Source organism: Apus apus, chromosome 18 (genome assembly GCF_020740795.1).
Source record: "Apus apus isolate bApuApu2 chromosome 18, bApuApu2.pri.cur, whole genome shotgun sequence".
Taxonomy (NCBI): Eukaryota; Metazoa; Chordata; class Aves; order Apodiformes; family Apodidae; genus Apus; species Apus apus.
The window spans coordinates 4,021,454-4,041,260 of NC_067299.1; the positions used below are offsets into that span (position 1 = coordinate 4,021,454).

The following is a 19,807-nucleotide window of genomic DNA, read 5'->3' on the forward strand; positions in this document are numbered from 1 at the left end:
TAATTCTGATTTGTATTAACATCATGGCCAGAAGCTGTGTTTACCTGTATTGAGTTGAAATATTTCACTGTGTTTGTATTCATAGACCAGATTTTGTTAAAGGGCTGACTCAATTTCATATTTTGGAATGACAGATCTCTTTGGAAACTAAACCTGCTGGTAAATTTGTGGAAAACGTAGAGCTGGATGAGGTGGTTCATTATAAGCAACTGCAGCTTATGTGTCAGTATAGCTCAACTTGGAGTGATTACACAGACTTTTGATTGCTAAAAGGACAGTTTTGGCCCAGATTGAATCTCACATTGAGGGAGTTTGGGTAATTTTGCCACATTTTCCAAAAGATTCACTACAGGATTAGTCACAGTAAATGAACAATTTGTTGAGGGAAGATGAATTCATGATGGTCACTGCTGAGACCTAATTTAATTTTTTTAATTAGCATGCACACAAAATTTAATTTGCCAACTTGTTAAAGGCAGTAATTATATTGCATGACCTGAGTTGAGGCCTGCTTTCAGTTTGGCATACCCCACCTCTGATCAGCTGGGTGTGGGAAACACCTCCCTCTGCCTGTGAAGAAGACAAGTCTCTCCATCTACCCGCCTGAATGAATTTAGATTTACCAACCACTTAGTGATTCCCAAGCACCATCAATAAACCGAAAAGCGCTACAGAGAACAGTTGTCTCTGCAAGATGTGGCCGTGCAAAGCCAAGTGTGGAACTGGAAATGGCTGGCAGTGCTTATTAACTCCTTAAAGAAAGGTGAGGGCTGTACCAGGTGCGTGGAGGTGTCTGTCCGAGGGATGGGGTCGAGTTCCCCTGAGGAGAGAGCACTCCATGGTCGAGCCATGCAGCTGATCCGAGAGCTGGAGCAGCTCTGCTGTGAAGACGGGGCTGAGGGAGTTGGGATGTTCAGCCTGGAGAAGGTTCTGGGGAGACCTTAGAGCACCTTCCAGCAGCTGAAAGGGGCCTGCATGAGAGGTGGGGAGACTTTTCCACCAGAGAGGGCAGTGATGGGACGAGGGGTGGTGGTTTTAAACTGAAAGAGGATAGATTTAGGTTAGACATCAGGAAGAAATTCTTCACCACGAGGTAGGAAGGCAGTGGGAGGTTTGTGGATGCCTCCTCCTCGCAGATGCTGAAGGCCAGGTTGGACGGGGCCTTGTACAACCTGGCCTGGTGTGAGGAGCCCCTGCTCGCAGCAGGGAGGATGGAACGACGATCTTTAAGGTCCCTTCCAACCTTGACTGTGCCTCCCTCCACGCCTCTGTGCGGGCAGGGCGGGGGTCCCCGCGCCTGCGCGCTGCGGGGCCGGGGCGGGGAGCGGTGCGGCTGCGCGGCTGCAGCTCCCGCAGCGCCGGGAGCCGGGCCGGGCGGGGAGCGGGCTCGGCGGCCAGAAACGCAGGATGTCGGCGACTCTCTACCTGCTCTCCACGCTCGGCGGATACGTCCTCACCTCGGCGCTTCTTCTCAAGTGCCCGGGGCTTCTCCACCGGCCCAAGCGGCAGCGCTTCCGCTGCCGGCACATCTCCCACCGCGGCGGTGAGTGAGGGGGACGCGGGGAGGGGGGTGGGGGGGAGTCCCTGCCCGCTCCTTTTCCCGCCCCGCTTCCCGCCTTCCCGCAGCAGGACGAGGCTGCGGCCGCTCGCTGCTCCCTGAGGGCTGCAGCCCTGCCCGGCCCCGGGCTCTGAGGGGCTCCCCCGGGGCTCTGAGGGGCTCCCCGGGGCTCTGAGGGGCTCCCCGGCCGCGATGCCTTCCCCTTCCTCAGGACACGTCTCCTCCGGGGGGCTCTGGGGCTGCTGCGCGGTGCCCGTCGCTCGCTGGGGGCTCCTTTTCAAACCTTCCTCCCGCAGCCTAATTTTAGGTACCACCTGCTGACCGGTGCTCGATTCCACAGCTGAATTAATCTCCCCACTAAAAAACGCGTCAGCCGAAATCAGCGGGTTTTAACGCGGCTCCTGATGGTTTTCCTCTCGGACGTCTCTTATTTTTAATTCTCTGCGGTTCGGTGCCCGGGTATTTGTCTTCTGATGAGAGAGGCAGCGGGCTGTTGCTTAGATCAGGTACAAAACATCCCTCCTCCTGCTTCTAGCAGCCGATTTGCTTTCCTTGCTGGCTGCAGGAGCAATGCAGTTTGCCGTGACTCTTCTTGCTCGCCTCGCTGCCCGAGACAGTTCATGGCTCAGTGCCCTGGTGAAGCCAGTCCCATTCTGAGTCTTATCTCCTCCCTACAACTTGTGGGTAGGCAGGCTGATTCCGTCTAAAATAGCTAAAAGGTGGTTTTTAAGTGCCTTTTACCTCTTCCAAAGCTTTGGGAGGAAAAAAATAATAATAAAAATACAGCAAATTGTGTTTTCCTGTTCCATGAAGTTCAGTTCTACCCTTTTTTTTTCCCCTGCTGCCTCATTCAGTTAGTGAACAGTCAGTCTAGTAAATGTTTTCCCTGAAATTCTGTGGGAGATATGTCAGATGCTGAGCTTAAGAAGTTTTCTGTGTCGTATCTAGTGCCAGTTCAAGCAGTGTTTGATCACAGTTCTAGCCAATGGACCTTAACTACTGCTTGGAATTATTAAAATACAAAAACTAGAGCTGATACCCTAGATTTTTTTTACTTGCATTCCTTCCATTCAGTTTATACAACAGACTAAGTTTTTTTTTATAACTATAGTCTGAAGTATAGCATAAAATGCACCTTCTGGTTTGGAATGTGTGTATGAGCCCATTCCTGGTAGGTATGTATTCTCATTCAAAGAGCAAAAGTTCTCAATTTGATTGTTACCCGTTTGTTAATTTGCAAGCTATTAAAAACTTGCAGACGACTTGGTTGCAACTTGGTCTGATCACCTTAATCTTCTTTTGTTCTCACTTCTTTGCAATGACCTTAATTGAGATACACAGCCCCGAGCCAATGATGCCAAGTGTTTTGGCCAGTTGTACTAAGCACCTTGAGAACAACAAGAAACCCCTTTTTCAGTGGGAGGATTATTGGTTGGGCATTCAGAGGCAAAGTCCAAAGTCTCTTCTGTGTCTGCAGGTATCCTGTGAAATACACCTATGGTAGAACTACAGCCCTTAACACCTCAGCAGCTTTTTGCTTATCGGGTGCTATGAGACTGAAGCTCTCTTTACTCTCTGTAGTATTTACCTTGGAACTTAAATTCCTGTGGGACTTAAATTTCTCATCAGGCTTTAGTCATGCTGTAGCTTTAGCCTTAGTGTCAGGTTTCCTACTGCATTACTCCTATTAACTTTGGAGACGAAGGTAACACTTAACTTGTTTGGCTTTGTCCTCTCTGGGATGAAGTTTTGTCTGTGAGGTTTTTTAAGTCTGCATGTTTTGATTTCACTTCTTTCTTCATACAGTAACTTTCTTACCTGGGTTTATAGCTTGTCAGTGGAAGCATCCCTGAATTATTTCTTCACTTCTGCATAATTTTAAAGTTGGAAAATTCTGAGATCAATAATTAAGTCTTGAAATTGTGTTCTGTCAGTGCCAGCTACCTGGACTAGATTGCGGAGTCTTTGAGAAAGGGTAGTGTGATGATTTTTAAAGAAACACAGAATAGTTGAGTTTGGAAGGAACCTCTGGAGATCATCTCTGACCAGAGGAGTGACAAGTAGAGCAGGTTGATCAGAACCCTGTCCAGTTAGGTTTTGAATACAGCCAAAGATGTAGGCTCCACAGTCTCTTCAGACAGCCTGTTTCTGAGTCTGATCACTCTTACAATGAAGAAGGTTTGGGTTTTTTTTCTTTTGCTTTGAATTAAATTTTCTGTATTTCAGTTTGTTCTCATTGCCTTTTGTCCTTTCCTTGGGCACCACTGAGAAGAGCCTCTCCCATTGGGTATTTATACATGTTGGCAAGATCCTCCTGAGCCTCTCTTCTCCTGACCAAACAACTCCATCACCCTCAGCTTCTCACTGTGTGGAGGAATCTCACAGCACTTCTCTGGGCTGGTTTTGTGGGTCTGTCTTGTTCTGTGGAGCCCAGAACTGGGCACAATGCTCCAGATATTTCACAGATATTTCACAACTGATGAGGGGAACAATCACCTTCCTTGACCTGCTGACAACATTCTTCCTAATGTGTTTCCTTGCTTACACTGAGGGGGAGACCCAAAATAATAGAACTTCTAAGGGTCATCTCCTTGAACCAGTGCTTGAGGTTGTCTCTCTCTAGTTCCACGGTGGTGCTTTCAGAGTATGGAATCATACTGTTTGGATGTGGCTGGTTTGCTTCACAGGATGCTAAAGAGTGATGTGGGAGGTAATTTCTTCTGGGGGAGGTAGTTTCTGCTTGGGAAATGCAGCAGCACCAAGGGATAATCCATGAACCTGGAGGTGCATTGAAGTAAATGTCAGAAGCCCTTGAGTCAGCCCAGAGTTCCATTTTTAAGGCAGTTATTTAGTACGTCAGATCACTTGCTTGTAGTTCCCTTTTCTGAATGTGGTTTGTGAAAGCCATGGTGCTGATTTGGAGTTCTTGTTTCAGCTGGTATCTCAACTTTTTTTCTCATTTCCCCAAAACGCTACGGGTCAGGCATTTTGTTACCAGCTGGTTTGACTTGCCCTACCTACCTCCCTAACATGTGACTTGTTAGATCAGTCACTTCAAGTCTTACTTTTGGAAATTTCTGCCCAGGAACGTTAAGATAGTGTTGTTTTGTTCACAAATTGAAGACTGACTCAGGTTTTCCCTCATCTCTTGCCTTTCATGGGCAGTATCGTCACAGCTGATAAGTTATCTAAAACCAATTTTTATTGCAGTTAACTTATAACTAATCATCCAGGTCCCATGCAGATTTTTTCCCATCTGTTAGGCAAAGAAGTGTACAATGAGATTCTTGTAGCCTTCTCTATCCCACAGGTTTTTTTGCCACTCGGCCTATTCCTAGTTCTGCACTCAAATTCCATAATGTAATTGGTGAATGTAATCACAGGAGCTGCTCTGGACTTATTGTATTTGTTTACATTAAACCGTGCAGGTTTTTTTGTTGTTATCCTTCTAAGTCAGTTAAGTATTTCAATTTGTAAACTTATCAATCCAAGCTAACCTGATAAAACCAATTTAAAATTGCTGCTTGTGTGTGCAGGATTGCATTGCTTTCATCAGGTAAATTAACACAGGCTCATCTAAGTGTGTATTGGTAAGGTCCTGTTAATAGGCCAGGCGTTAATTGAAGCCTTTATAATTGTTGTTTACAAGATCTATCATTCATCACTGTCAAAGAGTAGTTAAAATTTTGCATAGATATCCCCATCAGTGCATGTATCTTCCTGAAGTTGTTTTGTTGTCTACTATATAATATCGCCTATTTTCTGAGGAGGGCAGAGGGCACAACCTTTTCCAGTCACTAACCAGTCTCATTTACAAAGATTTTTGTGGAGAGAATCGTGGCTTAAAAGTTGCAGAGTTTGTTTGCTTGTCCTCTCCTTCCTGAACTGGAGTTAATGTGTTTCAATCCTTGGGTATGAGACCTCTCTGCCAGCAGCATAAACCTCTGTTGACAGATCTGTGCTGTTTCAGGGAGTATCCTTGCACTGAAAAAAAGGATTGTCACTTCTTTGAGCATCAGCTGGGTTTTGCATTTAGGCAGTATCAGCTTTAGAGAGTCTTGGGCACTTTTTTTTTTTTCCTTTTCTCACCTTTCCTCTTATTACTCCTCTGAAGCAGACTTTTTGCATGTACTGTTCTGTGGAGCCTATTGTCATAGCCAAACACAGCACCTTTAAGGAAAAACAGGGCACCCGACTTCTGCTAAGATAAGCCCTGTTTTGTGTATTCAAAGTGTCATTTTCTTTTTAAAATTGTTTTACCTTGAGAAAGTCCTGTCTCTTGGATCTCCCTAGTAGGCTGGTGGCAACAGGGATTTCTGACTCTAGCTTCGTACTCATTCCTTTGAATATTTCCACAAAATATGTACACTTTTAAGCCCGTTTGTTTTTATTTATTTCCACTGGAATGGAGGGGAGGAAAACTATGCTGTACATGTTTTAGTTCTTGTTCTTTTTGTAGGTGCTGGAGAGAACCTGGAGAACACGATGGCAGCCTTTCACCAGTGAGTACAAATAGAACCAATAATGCCTAAATTAGCAGTGTTCTCATGGTGAAGCAATCAAGAGAGACAGGACTTCCATCCATTGTTTGGGGTACAGTCCTGTTCCTGAAAGTCATCTCTCCTATGGATGACATCTGTGGGTTGCTAAACATTAATTTAAACAAGAAGGAATTGGGATGCTACAAACTCTCATTTCTACACAATAACATGGTAGACTGGAAATTGGAAATAAAACTCCTGAGACCTGATTTCTCCCGTGCTAGCTAATAAAACATGAAACAATGCTGCTTCATGTTTAATGGCAATTACTTCCATTCATGTATTTATCATTACAAAGCTCTTTTTGGTCACTAATATCACACACTGTTCTTTCTAGATACACTGGTGCTTCTTAAAAGGTTGTCCTGGTTTGAGCCAGGATGAAGCCATCGGGTCATAGCCTGTGCCAACATGCCTATTAGTATACAAGGCTGGATTTCAGGAAGTCTGAATGTGTTGACTGTGGTTATGGCTTTAAGCAGTTCTCTTAGTTATTGCACAGTATCACAGAATTCACTTCCCTTCTTTATATATAGAAGGTTAATAATTTGTCCTCTGAAATTATTGTGACTGAAATCCTAGTGTTAACTAACTTTTAATGTACCATCTGTAAAGCTATAAAAAAGGGTTGTGTTAGGTTTTTTCCTTTCATACACATCCTTTGTTTGCACAGTGTGTGAAAGCCTCTTATCTAGGGCTTTAAATTGGAGTTGGTTCTGGAAAACCTTTTAAGCCTCCAACGTTTAAGTAGTGAATTGTAACAAGGTTCTTAAAGACATTTGAGAAAGAAGCATATCTAAAACTCCAGCTGCCAATGAGCAGTGACTGAATTATGCAGGCTTCTCTTTGTTTTGGTTATATTTTGGGGGGGGGTTGTGTGTGTTTTGGTTTGTTTTTTTTAATTTGCTTTGTGCTGAGTAGCCTCATCAGTTTGCACATTTCCTTGCAGCCTGACAGTGCCAGTTTTCCCATCCAAGCAATGCTATTGAAAGTACTGCAGTATTTTCTCTCTCCATGGAAGCTCAGCATAGTTTTCTGTGCTGCTCTCCTGCTGGCCTGCCTTTTTTCAAGTCTGCTGCTACACTTTTTGCAAAGTGCTTTTTTTTTTAACCGTTTCTTAATTTAAATTTAATATCATACTGATTTTATATGTGTAAGGCCCCTGCAAGGAAACTTACACCATAACCTATTTTTATTTCACTCCCAGAAGCTGTAGTACTCAGAGTAAGGGCTGTGCTAGGAGTCAAATAGTGTTTTGTGGTAATACAGAGAGAGTTGTCTGGCTCTCTTCTGACCATTTTAATTATTTTATGACTGTAGTCTAACAAATGCACTGAGGGCCACTTTTTGAACTCACCACAGCTGACAATAGCAAAATCCAGTTACTTGTTTTTATGTTGTCTTGCCTGAACAATAAAGGCATGTTACTTCTGCAGAAAGCAGAGTTAGAGCAATTACTTTGCACTGAGCAGTAGAAAGCCTTCTGGCTTCCTCTGTGGAGGGTTAAAAGCTTGGTCCTTACCATCCTGTCATTCACATCTCCACTGCTAAGCTAGCAAAAGGAACTGGGTAGAAAGCTGGACAGTGTTTAAATTTTTTTTGCATGGTAAAATACCTAATAGATTTTTTTAGCTGTAATCATGTCATACTGTATTTAAATGCATCTCTGGTGGTTTTAGATTTTAAAATAGTTTCTTTTAAGCTAAGAGAGACACTTGAATTGTCTTCAAGTATTTGAGGATTTGGTATAAAAAATATGTCATAAGAATTTAATTACAAGTTCAATTGTCCATAATAGAGCCATGTACTTCAGCATTGTTTGGACAGGAAGCTGCTGAGTAAACTCTTCAGATATTTTTCTCATTGTATTTCCTTTTCTTTTATGGACATCCTTGGTTTAGAGAGACAGCTTTAAACACTCTAGTTACAGCAATAAAAATATGTGGTCAAATTAGTATTTACAAACTCTCTACACTGTGCTACATTAGGCCTTGCCTCATGGATTTTCATTTCCAAGGTAGGAGTTTTCTTTTATATTTCCTGGTATGCCCTTTTATTTGAAAACAGCTGGAGTTAAGCAAAGAGTTCTAACATCCCAACTTGCAAATGTGAGTCTGCTTTACACCTTGAGTTCTGGAGTTGGATCTGCAGCTGGAGAACATCTGAAGTCTTCTCTGGAGCAGCGTAGATTTGATGTGTTGTTACAGAGCTGCAGAACAAATGGGTTTCCAGCTGAAAACACACAGCCCTTTAAAACAGCTTATTTAGGAGCAAACTGCTAGTAAGAGCCTGGCAAATCCTCAAATTTGTTAGCAAGGCAAGTTGTTGTTTTCCTTGTTCCATGCAGCATGCATCCTCAATTTCTTAAGCAGTAATATTTCTAATAAATTTTGCTGCTTAAATGATAATATGGGAACTAGATGGGAACATCTTCTACAAATTTGGCACATCTGCTACATATTTGGAGATGCTTTTTCTCAGGAGGAAAAATTACACAGAACAGGCTGTATATCTTCTATGTGTAATAGGATTTTGTTCCTCTCCTAATTCTTAATTAGTGGCACTGGAAAACAGTTAACAAATTGTTTTTAATTTGACAACCCCCTTCTTGATCGTTATCCCAGCTGGACCAGAAGTTGTATTAATCACTTAGTGGGAGTTTTGTTTTGCTGTTGCATTTGGTTATGGCTTGTCTGTACTTCAGCAGTCAATAAAGCCCTTTTCTTAAGGAAAAGACTGTTAGTGAAGTAGCAGAGCTTTGTCTCCAGTATAGACTGGACTCCCAGATGTCGTGGCTTTGTTTTTAGGTGTTGTTACTACTTTCTGTTTTCTTTATTCTTCCTCCTGTGAACTAAGCTCCCACAGAGTGAATTTGAGATCAGATTAGAACTTTTCTAAGCAGCAGATTGGAACAGGAATAGCTGTTTTTCTTTGAAAAATACTACTGGGTTTTTTAGTGGTTTTGTTGTTGGTTTAAATTTTAAATTTTTCATTAAAATCCTAGAATGGTTTGAGTTGGAAGGGACCTTAAAGATCATCTAGATCCAAACCCCCTGTATGGGCAGGGGCACCTCCCACTAGACCAGGTTGCTCAGAGCCCCATCCAACCTGCCCTTCAACACTTCCAGGAATGAGGCAGCCACAACTTCCCCAGGCAACCTGGGCCAGCATCTCACCAGATGCTAGAACATTTTATACATTTTAACGTTCATATAATGTTCATATAAATATAATAATAAACATTATAATATTTTATAATATTAGAAAGCATTATAATAAGAATATTTTAGAAGTTTACCTTTGCTAGCCAAAAAGCCAAAAGCTTGAGAGCCCCATTGCTGATTTCCTGATCCATCTGTTCCTGATTAACTTCAGTAAAAAAAGACTTTTGTGTGCCTGTCATTTGCTGTTTATGTTTACTACAAAGTCGATTGCTTTTAAAAAAAGAGCTCACTTCTTCCAGTGGTAAATGTGCTAATGCTAATAAACATCACACCCCAAATACTGGAACAGTCTTTTAGCAGCAGGTTTCTCAGGGCCAAGATGCAGGCTGCAATCAACAGCTGAGCTACTTGATTTCCATGTGAGACAGAGCCAGGTTCCTGAGTTGAGATCCCTTCTCTGATTCATGGTACCTTCTTCATTCTTGCATCACCTTTCCCACTGCAGCAGAGTTATTTGCTTCCTGCTTGGCAGCAAGGTTGTGAGGATTCATTGCATCATAAAGCATCTAAAGCACCTCCATTTGGGTTAGTTTAATTACATGACATAAATGTGTTGGATTTGGAGCTGAAGGGAATAGATGTGTGGCTCAAGGCAGACTCTTCCCTTCCAGTGCGGTTAATATAGGGACAGACATGTTGGAGCTGGATTGTCACCTGACAAAAGATGAACAAGTGGTTGTGTCCCATGATGAGAACCTGAAGAGATCAACAGGAGTTGATGTCAACATATCTGACCTCAAATACTCTGTAAGTTGAAGAGAAAATGTTAGTGCAAGGTGAGGTTTCAAAGGGAGTGTGTAGGGTGGCTGGGCTGGGCAGGAAGGGTTGTGTGCATGGGTGGGTGTGTCTAGTGTCCAAAATCTAAGGAGGGGGATTCAGCTTGTCTTAAAAAAAAAAACAAAAAAACAAAAAAACCTAGGTTCCCTGTGTGGCCAAGGGAGAAGAATCAGCTCATTCCCAGAGGGTGATTAACTGCCCCATAGTAGGATGAATGAGTAACTTTCTGGAGGTGGGCCTGTGTTGCCATACTGATGATGAAGGAAGCTTAGTCACCAAGATCCCGGGGTGACCAGATTTTTATCAGGAAAACCAGGAGATGAGTCCCACCTGCACTGACAGTTTTAAAAGCTTGTTTTAATGAAGTGTCTGTCCATCTGGTATTTAAGTGGAATTTGCAGAATTTTCAGATAGGCTTTGGGAGAGGTTTTGCCTTACTGAGCTACAGGGAACACAAGTCTAAGAATCCCAAACAATTCAAGTAGAAATATACAGAGTGCTTCTGTAGCACCTTTTGGGCAGGAAGATTTTTTAAGATGTTATTTTTGTCTTTAGAGAGAACTTAAATGGCTTATGAATCATATTTTTTCTGGCTTTTTTTGAGAAATGCCATTATTATATCCCTGCATTTGAATTAGTGTTCCATTGCCCTTTATTTTTAAGGAACTTCCACCATATCTCTGCAAGCTGGATGTCACATTTCAGAAAGGTATGTTTTTTCTCTTTTGCTGTTTCAATTTATTATCAGTAACTAACTTTCCATTTTTGTACTGTGGTAATTTCTTATTTTGTCAAGGGGAGCAGAAAAGTGGATTTGTTTCTGTCAGCATCTTGATGAGAGAAGTTTTAAAAGGAAAATAATTCTAGTTTTAGTAACCAAAACATGTTTTTTCATACCAGCTGCTGGCAGTGACTTAAGTTTAAGAGGTAAGATATCTTTTCCAAGTAAATTTGTTTGCTTGTCTATTTCTTGGAACTGTTTTCCAGTTCCCCTGTGAGATCTTCAAAGAGTGCTAATTGAAAATTAAGAGAAGACAGAAGAGAATTTCTTTACAGCTCAACTGTCATTGTGGTTGTGCACTCTGGGCTTGAAATACTAGAAGATGTCAGACAGTACAGACATTTTCAGAAGGGGGGGTGGGAAGAATATTGGTTAATGAATGTATGACTTGAAGTTCAATACCAATATTATTACAAGGCAGGAAAACCTGGAAAAAGATTAAGGCATTTTCTTGGGAAAAACTATTGATTCTTGGGATTAATTTGAATGAAGCCTACAGGCTAAAACTGAGAGGGCTTCCACCTAGAAAAGGCTACCAGAGATGATACCAGATGTATTTGAGGGCTTTGTGACTAATTTGTTTAGCCTTTCTATATTTGAACTGCCCAACAAGCAAATCTTGTATGAAATGTTTCTGTTCAAAATTACAAAATACATAGAATGCACCAAGGTGAGCTCCATGACATGTTATTTTACACACGTATCTTTTGTTTAGGTACAGTAATACAGAGAGATGGTGAGAGCCTTCAGTTAATTCCTTAGAGCCACAAGTACCTTCAGACTGTAACACCTGGGGGGTTGCTTCTGTTCCCTTTACTCATTGTGCTTCCTCAGTAAATTTTCCTAGGAGGAAAAGTTTTTCTCATTTGGTCTCGTTTCATCTTCATCCCTTTGCGTTTGCTAGATGGTAAATGAGCCCATGTTTGCTCTTTCAGGATTTGAACGATGCCTGCCCTCCTACTGTTGCTAAATAATGACTGAATTTAATGAAGTTCAAACCTAAATGTGCAATATGCTCAGAGCATTTTCATTATGGATGTGAACTTGTCATAATTACAGCTATCTGAGTGAAGTCATCTTTTTGCTGGCTTTTTTTAAGCTTAAAAGTGTGCTGATTCTAGGAACTTTTTTATTTTAAAATAATGAATGTTCTGACAGCTCAGCTCTTCTCTGTAGTGGATTAAAAAACTCACAGCAGTGGCAACTTGTCTCCCCAGAATGTCACTGTGAGGGAAAAGACAACCGCATCCCACTCCTGAAGGAGGTGTTTGAGGCATTCCCAGAAACTCCTGTCAACATTGACATCAAAGTGAACAACAACGTGTTGATCAAAAAGGTACGTGACCATCTAGGCTGAACTGAGACTGAATGGCCTGTAATGATGTTGAAATTCCAAGAAAAAAAGTTCCTTGGAGTTTCTAGCAGTTTGTGACACTAAACCCTGTGACACTAAACCCCGTGTTCTTGGACTTCTGCATCCTTCACCTGTTAGATCTTGCTCCTGGTGTGAGCAACAGAGAGATAAGTGAACTTGGCCAAGATGCACAACAAACAGCTCTTTACTGACCCTCTATCCTGGCATGAAACTGATGCTACACTGCTCAGCACCCTTGGTTTGTCCTTCATATGAAGGATTGTCTTACAGACCATTGCCTACCGAAGCATCATTAAAAAGTGTCAGTGTAATAAGTATTCATTACAGAGAGGGAAAGATACTGTTTTGCCATCTAATTCTCTTAAATTCTCTGTTTTTTGCAGATATAATGATTTGCCTTTTGTGTGTTGAACTGAACACCCGTTTCTTTCTAATCGCACACAATAGTCATAAGATAGGAGAGAGTACAGGAGAACAGATTGTTCTGTAATGACTTAGCTAGCTGAAAAGTAAGAAGTAGAGTTTCAGTTAAATAATTCTGCTCATGATTTTCAACGAGTACATGTTAGGGTTCTGCTGTTTTCCACTGCAGGTGTCTGAGCTGGTGAGTCAGTACAAGCGGGAACATTTGACGGTGTGGGGGAATGTCAATTACGAGGTTGTGTCCAAGTGTCTTAAGGAGGTAAGAAAGGGTCCACAGAAGCTTTGTTCTCCTGAAAAAACGTGCAGAAAAGCAGCTTGTAAATCAGGATCTAGCCCAGCTATGCCAGACTTTCAGATGTGATGAGAAATATTGCGCTTAGATTGTACTCTGCTTACTACACTGTTGCAATAAAACAAGCACAGTTAATACCTCCTTACTCTGCAATCAAATACTTGAGGAATTAGTCATGTTTTATTCTTGTTCTGTAAAATATTGGGTGTTACAATTTTATGCCAGGAACTCCTAGAGCCTGTTTTGCACATCATTCATCTGGCACTAAAGCAGTTTTTCTAAGGATTGCTTATTGTGTGTTTCTTTTTATGAAAATAATGGATGTAGCCACTAGCTGACACACGGTTGTGTTGGTACAAAGCTGTTTTACAGCTATAGATTCAATTCCTTTTTGTGCTGAGAAATTGTACAATTCAGAATTAAAATTGTGCTTAGTCCAAGGGACTAAGCTGGAGTGAAATTGATCTGGTTGAGAGCACAAATATGGTTCTGATTTATTTGTGCAGGACCACACACCATTTCCTACCTGAACTGCAGGTTCATTTGTTCATAAACTAGCATATTTAAAAATACATTGTGAAGGCAGTTGATGAGATACCAAGCAGTTGCCAGACCTGTGCTCAAGCTCAGCTTGTTCTCTGCAGTCATACCAGTCTAAGGCAAAATGCTGCACACTGTCCTGCAGTCTGGAAAGAGGATGAAGGCAGGTATCAAAAGCAGCACTGCAACCAGTGAAACTTGACCTTTTCCATTCCCAATACCCCTTCAAAGTGTGTAAAACTCTTTTGCTTGGATTGCAGGCTGCCAGAACGAGTAGTTTAAATTCAGTTGCAGGCCTGTCATTAACAGTTGGCCTAACTTTGAGGTGCAAGTGCTAAACTTTAAACATATGTTGGTGAGTAAATTGAATTGCAACAGACTCAACAATCCACCAAGATAATTTGGAATCTTTCTTTCCCTGTTCCTGCAGAATGCTGACATTCCCATCATCTTCTGTGCCCAACGTGTCCTCCTGCTGCTTGGCCTGTTCTACACTGGCCTGTTGCCATTCATTCCTTTCAAGGAGGAGTTCTTGGAAATTCCCATGCCTTCAATCATCCTCAAGTGAGTTAAGTCTGTTGGTGGGTGCTGCACTGAAATCATGGTGAAACAAGTGAATGATGATGGCAGCTTGAGCATTGCTTTGGTCAGTATCCTCGGGCTGAGGAGATGTTTCTGTTAGTTTGGGCACTTTTGTGTATTCCTAAGAGAAAACTATGCAGATCCTTTACTCCTCTGTATTTGACCAGTCTGTAGCCAGCTCTGAGTTCCTGAGTTGCTGGTGTGGGGTGCCTGTGTACATCAGTGTTTGGTGTTTAAGGCATCTCCCCTAAACACCACCCTTGTGCAGCTGCCTTCACAAAGCAGTCTGTGTTGATGCCATCTAGATAGTAATATGTAGCAGTGCTGTACAAATAACCAATTCTTGCACTTTTCTCCCTCTTTCTTGAGGACAGATTAGCCTGATAAAGCCAAAAGGCAAGTCAGTGATAGGGTGGGTATGAGATTTCATGTGCTTTTTGTTTCTCACACTTGAGTGAAATGCTGCTGAAAACCCATCTCTGCTGTTTCTCTTACGTGTAGCACATTCCTCTGGTGTCATCCAATTCCAAGTCACTATTTTAGTGACATTACTGCTGTAATCTGAGAAACTGCAAGATTAATTCTTCATGCTCCTTCTGCAAGAACATCTCAAATAATATTTTAACTTTTTTTTCCCCTCATCCTCAACAGGCTGAAAGAACCACAGAAGATGACAAGAAGCCAGAAATTTGTTATCTGGCTAGCTGACACGTAAGATTTTAATCTTATTAGATTTTTATTTATGTATTGGCTATATATTAACAGTTGGCTCAGGCAACAGGCTGGCTCTTGCTATAGCTACTTATGTTTTAGTTTTTTTCAGTTTCTTCTAGCTTTGTTGTCAGTGCAGCATAACTGAAATCCAATTCTTATGCAGGTGTTCCTGTGTACTGTTATTTTTCATCCACTGAAACACACTGAGGTGCATTCCCAGTGGGCATTATTCCAACGGAGTCTAGTTTCTGTCATTAAGTGTATTCTGTTAATTAGCATGCAGATAGATTCAGAAAGCAGCTTTCATGTTTCATGGGATTGTGACTGTTTCATAGTGTTGTCAGAGGAGATACTGTCTGGCTCACATGGAACACTTTGCATTTTAGGAATATCTGTGCTTCAGAGGAAACTTAGTCATGTGCTTTCAGGGGTTGGATGTGATTGCAATGAGTGTCTTCTGACTCTTCTGTCTGACATCTGTTAGTTTGATTTTTTGAGTGGTCAGTAGAGCTTTCATGTCATGGTGTGAAGGATAAAATTTGTCCTGAAAGAGAAGGGATTGATTCATTGGACATGTTGCAGGGTAGCTGCACAATGAAGGAGGGATCTGATGGATTTGATCTTCAGAAGAGCTGATAAAAATAATGCAAATTGCTGGTATCTGTGTTAACCAGTCCTGAGTTGCTTGAACTAAAAACTTCCCGTGAGGTTTGTACTCACATTTTTTTTGGGTGGAAAATGTTGAATCTCGGGCTCTGTGAAAAATTTATTGCAGAACATCAACAGACATGGAAAATTTCATATAATTTCAAGTTTTGAAAGAATCCCTTTCTGCTTTCTGCAGGTTGCTGATGCGGAAAGCACTTTTTGATCACCTCACTGCTCGGGGCATTCAGGTACAGTCTGGCAAAGCTGCAGGAAATGTGCTTTTTAGCCTAGTGAGAATTTGAAGCAGCCAGAGATGGCCTTGTGATAGGTTCCTGTTCACCCCAAGTTGTCCTGTTTTGTTGTGTTTTGGTTCCTGAACAATACGTTATGCAAAGGGGAAATTTTATGCTTTGAAAAAGACTCATTAATTTAAATCCCTTTAAGATTATTTTTTTTTCCCCACTTCACATGTAAACCTGAACTGCTTACTTGTCTGGGGCCCTTCACAAAACAGTATTTTAACTTTTGGAAACATCTGAAGTCTCAGGTAATGAAATTAATGACCCTTTTGTGGGATGAGGGGGAAGAAGTTGGGTAGGTTGGTATGCATGTCTTTGGCACCACAGTGTAATATTTCATCATTGAAAATACATGCAGCATCACCTCTCTTACAGGAAAGAGTTTAGGTCAAAAGTCACCTTTTGTTTAATTTCAGTATGTCCTGTAATGATTTGTCTCTCTATCCCATCTCATAGGTGTATATTTGGGTGCTGAATGAAGAACAAGAATACAAGAGGGCATTTGATCTGGGAGCAACTGGAGTGATGACAGACTATCCAACAAAACTTAAGGAGTTCTTACACAATTATCCAGCATAAAGGAAGAAAACCAAGGAAATTCTTGCAGAATAGATTGTGAGCCAAGGATTTTCTTTATTTCAAAAATACTAATAGAGCAGCATACACAGATCATTTTGTTTGAAGGACATAATTGGATGATCTTGTTGTCAATTTGCTACCTACTGTAAAGGTGGTCTATTTATTTTAAAACTTTTAATTACATAGTTTACGTCTGTAAATAGCTCATTTAGCAATAGAGCACTCCACAAATAGTGGTGAGTAGGAAGAAAGTTGCTAGATAGGATACCTGTAGATAATAAGCATTAATTTACCTGTCACAAGTGTTCCCAAGAAGCTGTCAAGACATGTCAGTTATTCTAGTTATATTCTAGTGGGCAGAAATGAAAGAATTTCTGGAAGTGCTCCCTGTGTGGCAGCTTTTCCTGTGTGGCTTTTAGTTTTCAGGTAACTTGTAGGGCAAAAAAGAAAAACCATGCACGGGGGAATAGAAAGCAGAATCTGTGGCTCTCCTGATAGTTTAGCCTGTGAAGTGTAGTCAGTAAAGGTGGTAATTTTTTTTTACCAAAAAAAGTAACTCACTTGCTCAGTGTAGATGTACTCAGTTATTCTTCCTGGTAACAATGGCACCAAGCACCAGTGCAAGGGTCTAGGTTTGCCCCTGATCTACCTGTCAGGCTGCCATGGCATGGCAGTAGTGAGCTTTCCAGGAAGGAAGAGTGCACTTATAGATTACACTTCCTTTGAAGTAGTCATTTCACAAAGGAAGCCAATGTTAAAAGTCTTTTGCACTTTTGTTGTTCAAAGGTCTGTTGGCTTGATGAATGGAAAGGTGTTTTTAGGGTGAGGGACCAGACTGTGTTTGGTCAGGAGTCTCAGGAACAAATCAAGATGCTCCTATTAAATGAATTTACCCAAGACAGATTTTTATGCATACTTACAAAAGGAACAAGAATCAGTCTAGGATGTACATAAATTCTAGTCTTTTCTCTCCACAAAAGTACATTTCTACGTGGATGAAGTGGAAGAAGCTCCTCCTACGTTTACCATTTCAGTGAACATGTGATGAAGGCAGCAAATGAGTTAATGCTGGTTAAGATGGCAGTAGATTCAGTTTCCTCTCAATTTGTTGCTCATTGAATAGAAGAAAATGCAATTTCTTAACTGTTCATAGGAAAAAGGATGAAATTATTTACTAAGCTTTTTGTTTTCCTTTCAGACCAGTTATGTATGGTCAGATAACTGCTAATAATCAATCCAGTCATAGTTGTTCCTGCTTTCTAGTAGTCACAGAATAGTTACAGAATTGGCTTCATATGCAGCTCAGTGGATAAAAAAAAAATCCCCCTTTCCTGTCTTAATTTGGTTTACACTAGGCAGTGCTTGGCTCTAGATTGTGTTCATGCAGTGTGGTTTTCTTCAACTCCACTTGATTACTGTGAAATTTCCAACACACAGACCTATCTTACAATGCAAATTTAATTCTGTTCAGACAACACTACCAAACAGCACTTATGCATTAAAACCTTTTCTTGTTTTCAGTCTAGAAAGAGCTAAGTTTTAAAATTTCTGGACTTGATCTCTCAAGGGACAGGTGATGACTTAATTTCTCTCAATTTTTCCTCATCACTGCATAAAAAAAACTATTTTGCTTTGTTCTATGTTGAATGAGAGCACAGTTTTAGAAGTGACCAACCTAATTTTTAAGTTTCATTTTAATCTTTCTTTCTAGCAGTGGTGTTGGAAACTTTTACCTTCAAAAATGCTCAACATGTTTTTCAATGTCTTCCTACATCTGATGTAGCTTTTGACTGCTGTTTATACATGGCCTCTCTGATATGTCTGCTACTTCATATCTGAGATTTGAGTGAGTCCTGTTACATGGGAGGGAAGGGGTTCAGTGCTGGAAAAGCTGCAGAATTTACTCAGTCCCTCACTTGGGCTTTAGAAGAGCTAAAGTTTGATCTCTTGAAGCAGATAACGTGTAGGTGAGGCTGTGAATCTGATCAGCAATGCCCAGGGCTTAGGCCATGGTAACTGTTTGTAACAAAGTAATATGGGAATTGAGGTAACTGTAGAATGTTTGTTTCATCAAACCACTGTTTTGAATATTCCAGAACTTGCTGTGTGATTTTTAAACCACTTGTACAGAAAAGCATTTGTTGAGAACTTGCACAGCTGTCCAGGAGGATGTTCAGTTAATCTCTCCAAGGAGAGATTCTTTTCAGGTACTTTTATCTCTAAATATTGTTTAACACTTACTGTGTTCTCAATCCTATTGCAAAATATGTAATGTATGAAGGATGATGCATGTATTTCATGCACTTTTAATTTGCAGAAAGTCTTGTGGACCTCTCTAGCTCCAAATGTAGGAACTGATGTTTTTCTTTTCTTGTAAAGAAAGATTCATGCTTTTGAAATGTGACACATTAAAACATCTTTGCTCATAAAAAGATCTAAATACTGTGACTTTGCCTGAAAGTATCATTTCTGAGATGATGGTATGAGTCTTCTACCTGCTTGCTTTTGGATAAGACTTAGGCAAAAAAATGTGGATGATCAAGGACAGATCAATGTATTATGGAGTACAGAAAGACTTCTAAAGTTGACAAGTATCTGCTTCTGAATTGGAGGCAGCAAACTAGTGTGTTTTGAGTATCTTCTTGTTAACAGGTACCTCATTTGTAGCAACTTTCTGTGCAGTGTTGTGTTTTCCTGTGTTGGGTCAAAGTTTACTATAAATACAGAGCTTTCTTTTTATGGCACTAAGCAGGTTAATGCTTCCTCTGGTCCTAGAGAAAAGTGTTCAGCTTTCCTACTGGATCCCCATTAAATGACATGAAATACTAGGTTACAAGCTCAAGTGTAATTTTCAAAGCCTTAAGGCTTCGTGTTAGGCAAGTAAGGTGGAGTTTTGTATGGAACAGTATTTAGTAATTTTTAGAGGATTTTGGCAGGCTGATGTGAGGATTTCCCCAGTTGCTCTGGGCAGTGTTTTATTACTTCTACACATTCCAAAGGGTTAGTAAACTGGAGTAGGGAATTGGGGAGTATTAGTGCATATTCACGTGTCTCTAACACAGGATGTTTGTCTGTGCTCACTTCAGGTTGTGTAGCCTGTGCTAAATCTCCAGTACTAAGACTTGATACCTAAACAGAATATTCAGAAGAACTTAACACAGTTTATCCAAAACAAGAAGGCCTGGGGGTGCAGCAATCTTGGTGTATTTTCAGAATATTCTTTTCTGCACTGATGAGCCAGGAGCTCCTGGTTTGTCCCCGGAATTTCCCCCAAGTGTTGGAGGATGGATCGTTCTGGCTGTGTGAGATGCCCTGCTGAAAACAAAAAGCCACAAAACCTTAACAAAAGCCCCGAAAGCCTTAAGAAATTGTGGAAATGAGGGCCTGTCCTCCTCCTGGCCGCGGGAGGCCGCTGCAGCCCTGCGGATCATAGAACCAGAGCATCATGAAGGTTGGAAGGGACCTGAAAGATCA

General features: G+C 41.2%; 1 protein-coding gene across 1 annotated transcript; it reads left to right on the top strand.

Annotated features, from left to right (window-relative positions):
* The first annotated feature begins 1,337 nt into the window (after positions 1-1,337).
* On the top strand, positions 1,338-18,781 carry GDPD1 (glycerophosphodiester phosphodiesterase domain containing 1). Its single transcript, XM_051635895.1, has 10 exons — positions 1,338-1,543; positions 6,018-6,060; positions 9,935-10,070; positions 10,764-10,809; positions 12,099-12,217; positions 12,849-12,938; positions 13,942-14,075; positions 14,745-14,804; positions 15,652-15,703; positions 16,211-18,781. Exons 1-10 carry the CDS (start codon positions 1,408-1,410, stop codon positions 16,331-16,333), a joined length of 939 nt encoding a protein of 312 aa, XP_051491855.1. The 5' UTR covers positions 1,338-1,407; the 3' UTR covers positions 16,334-18,781.
* The last annotated feature ends 1,026 nt before the right edge of the window (positions 18,782-19,807 follow it).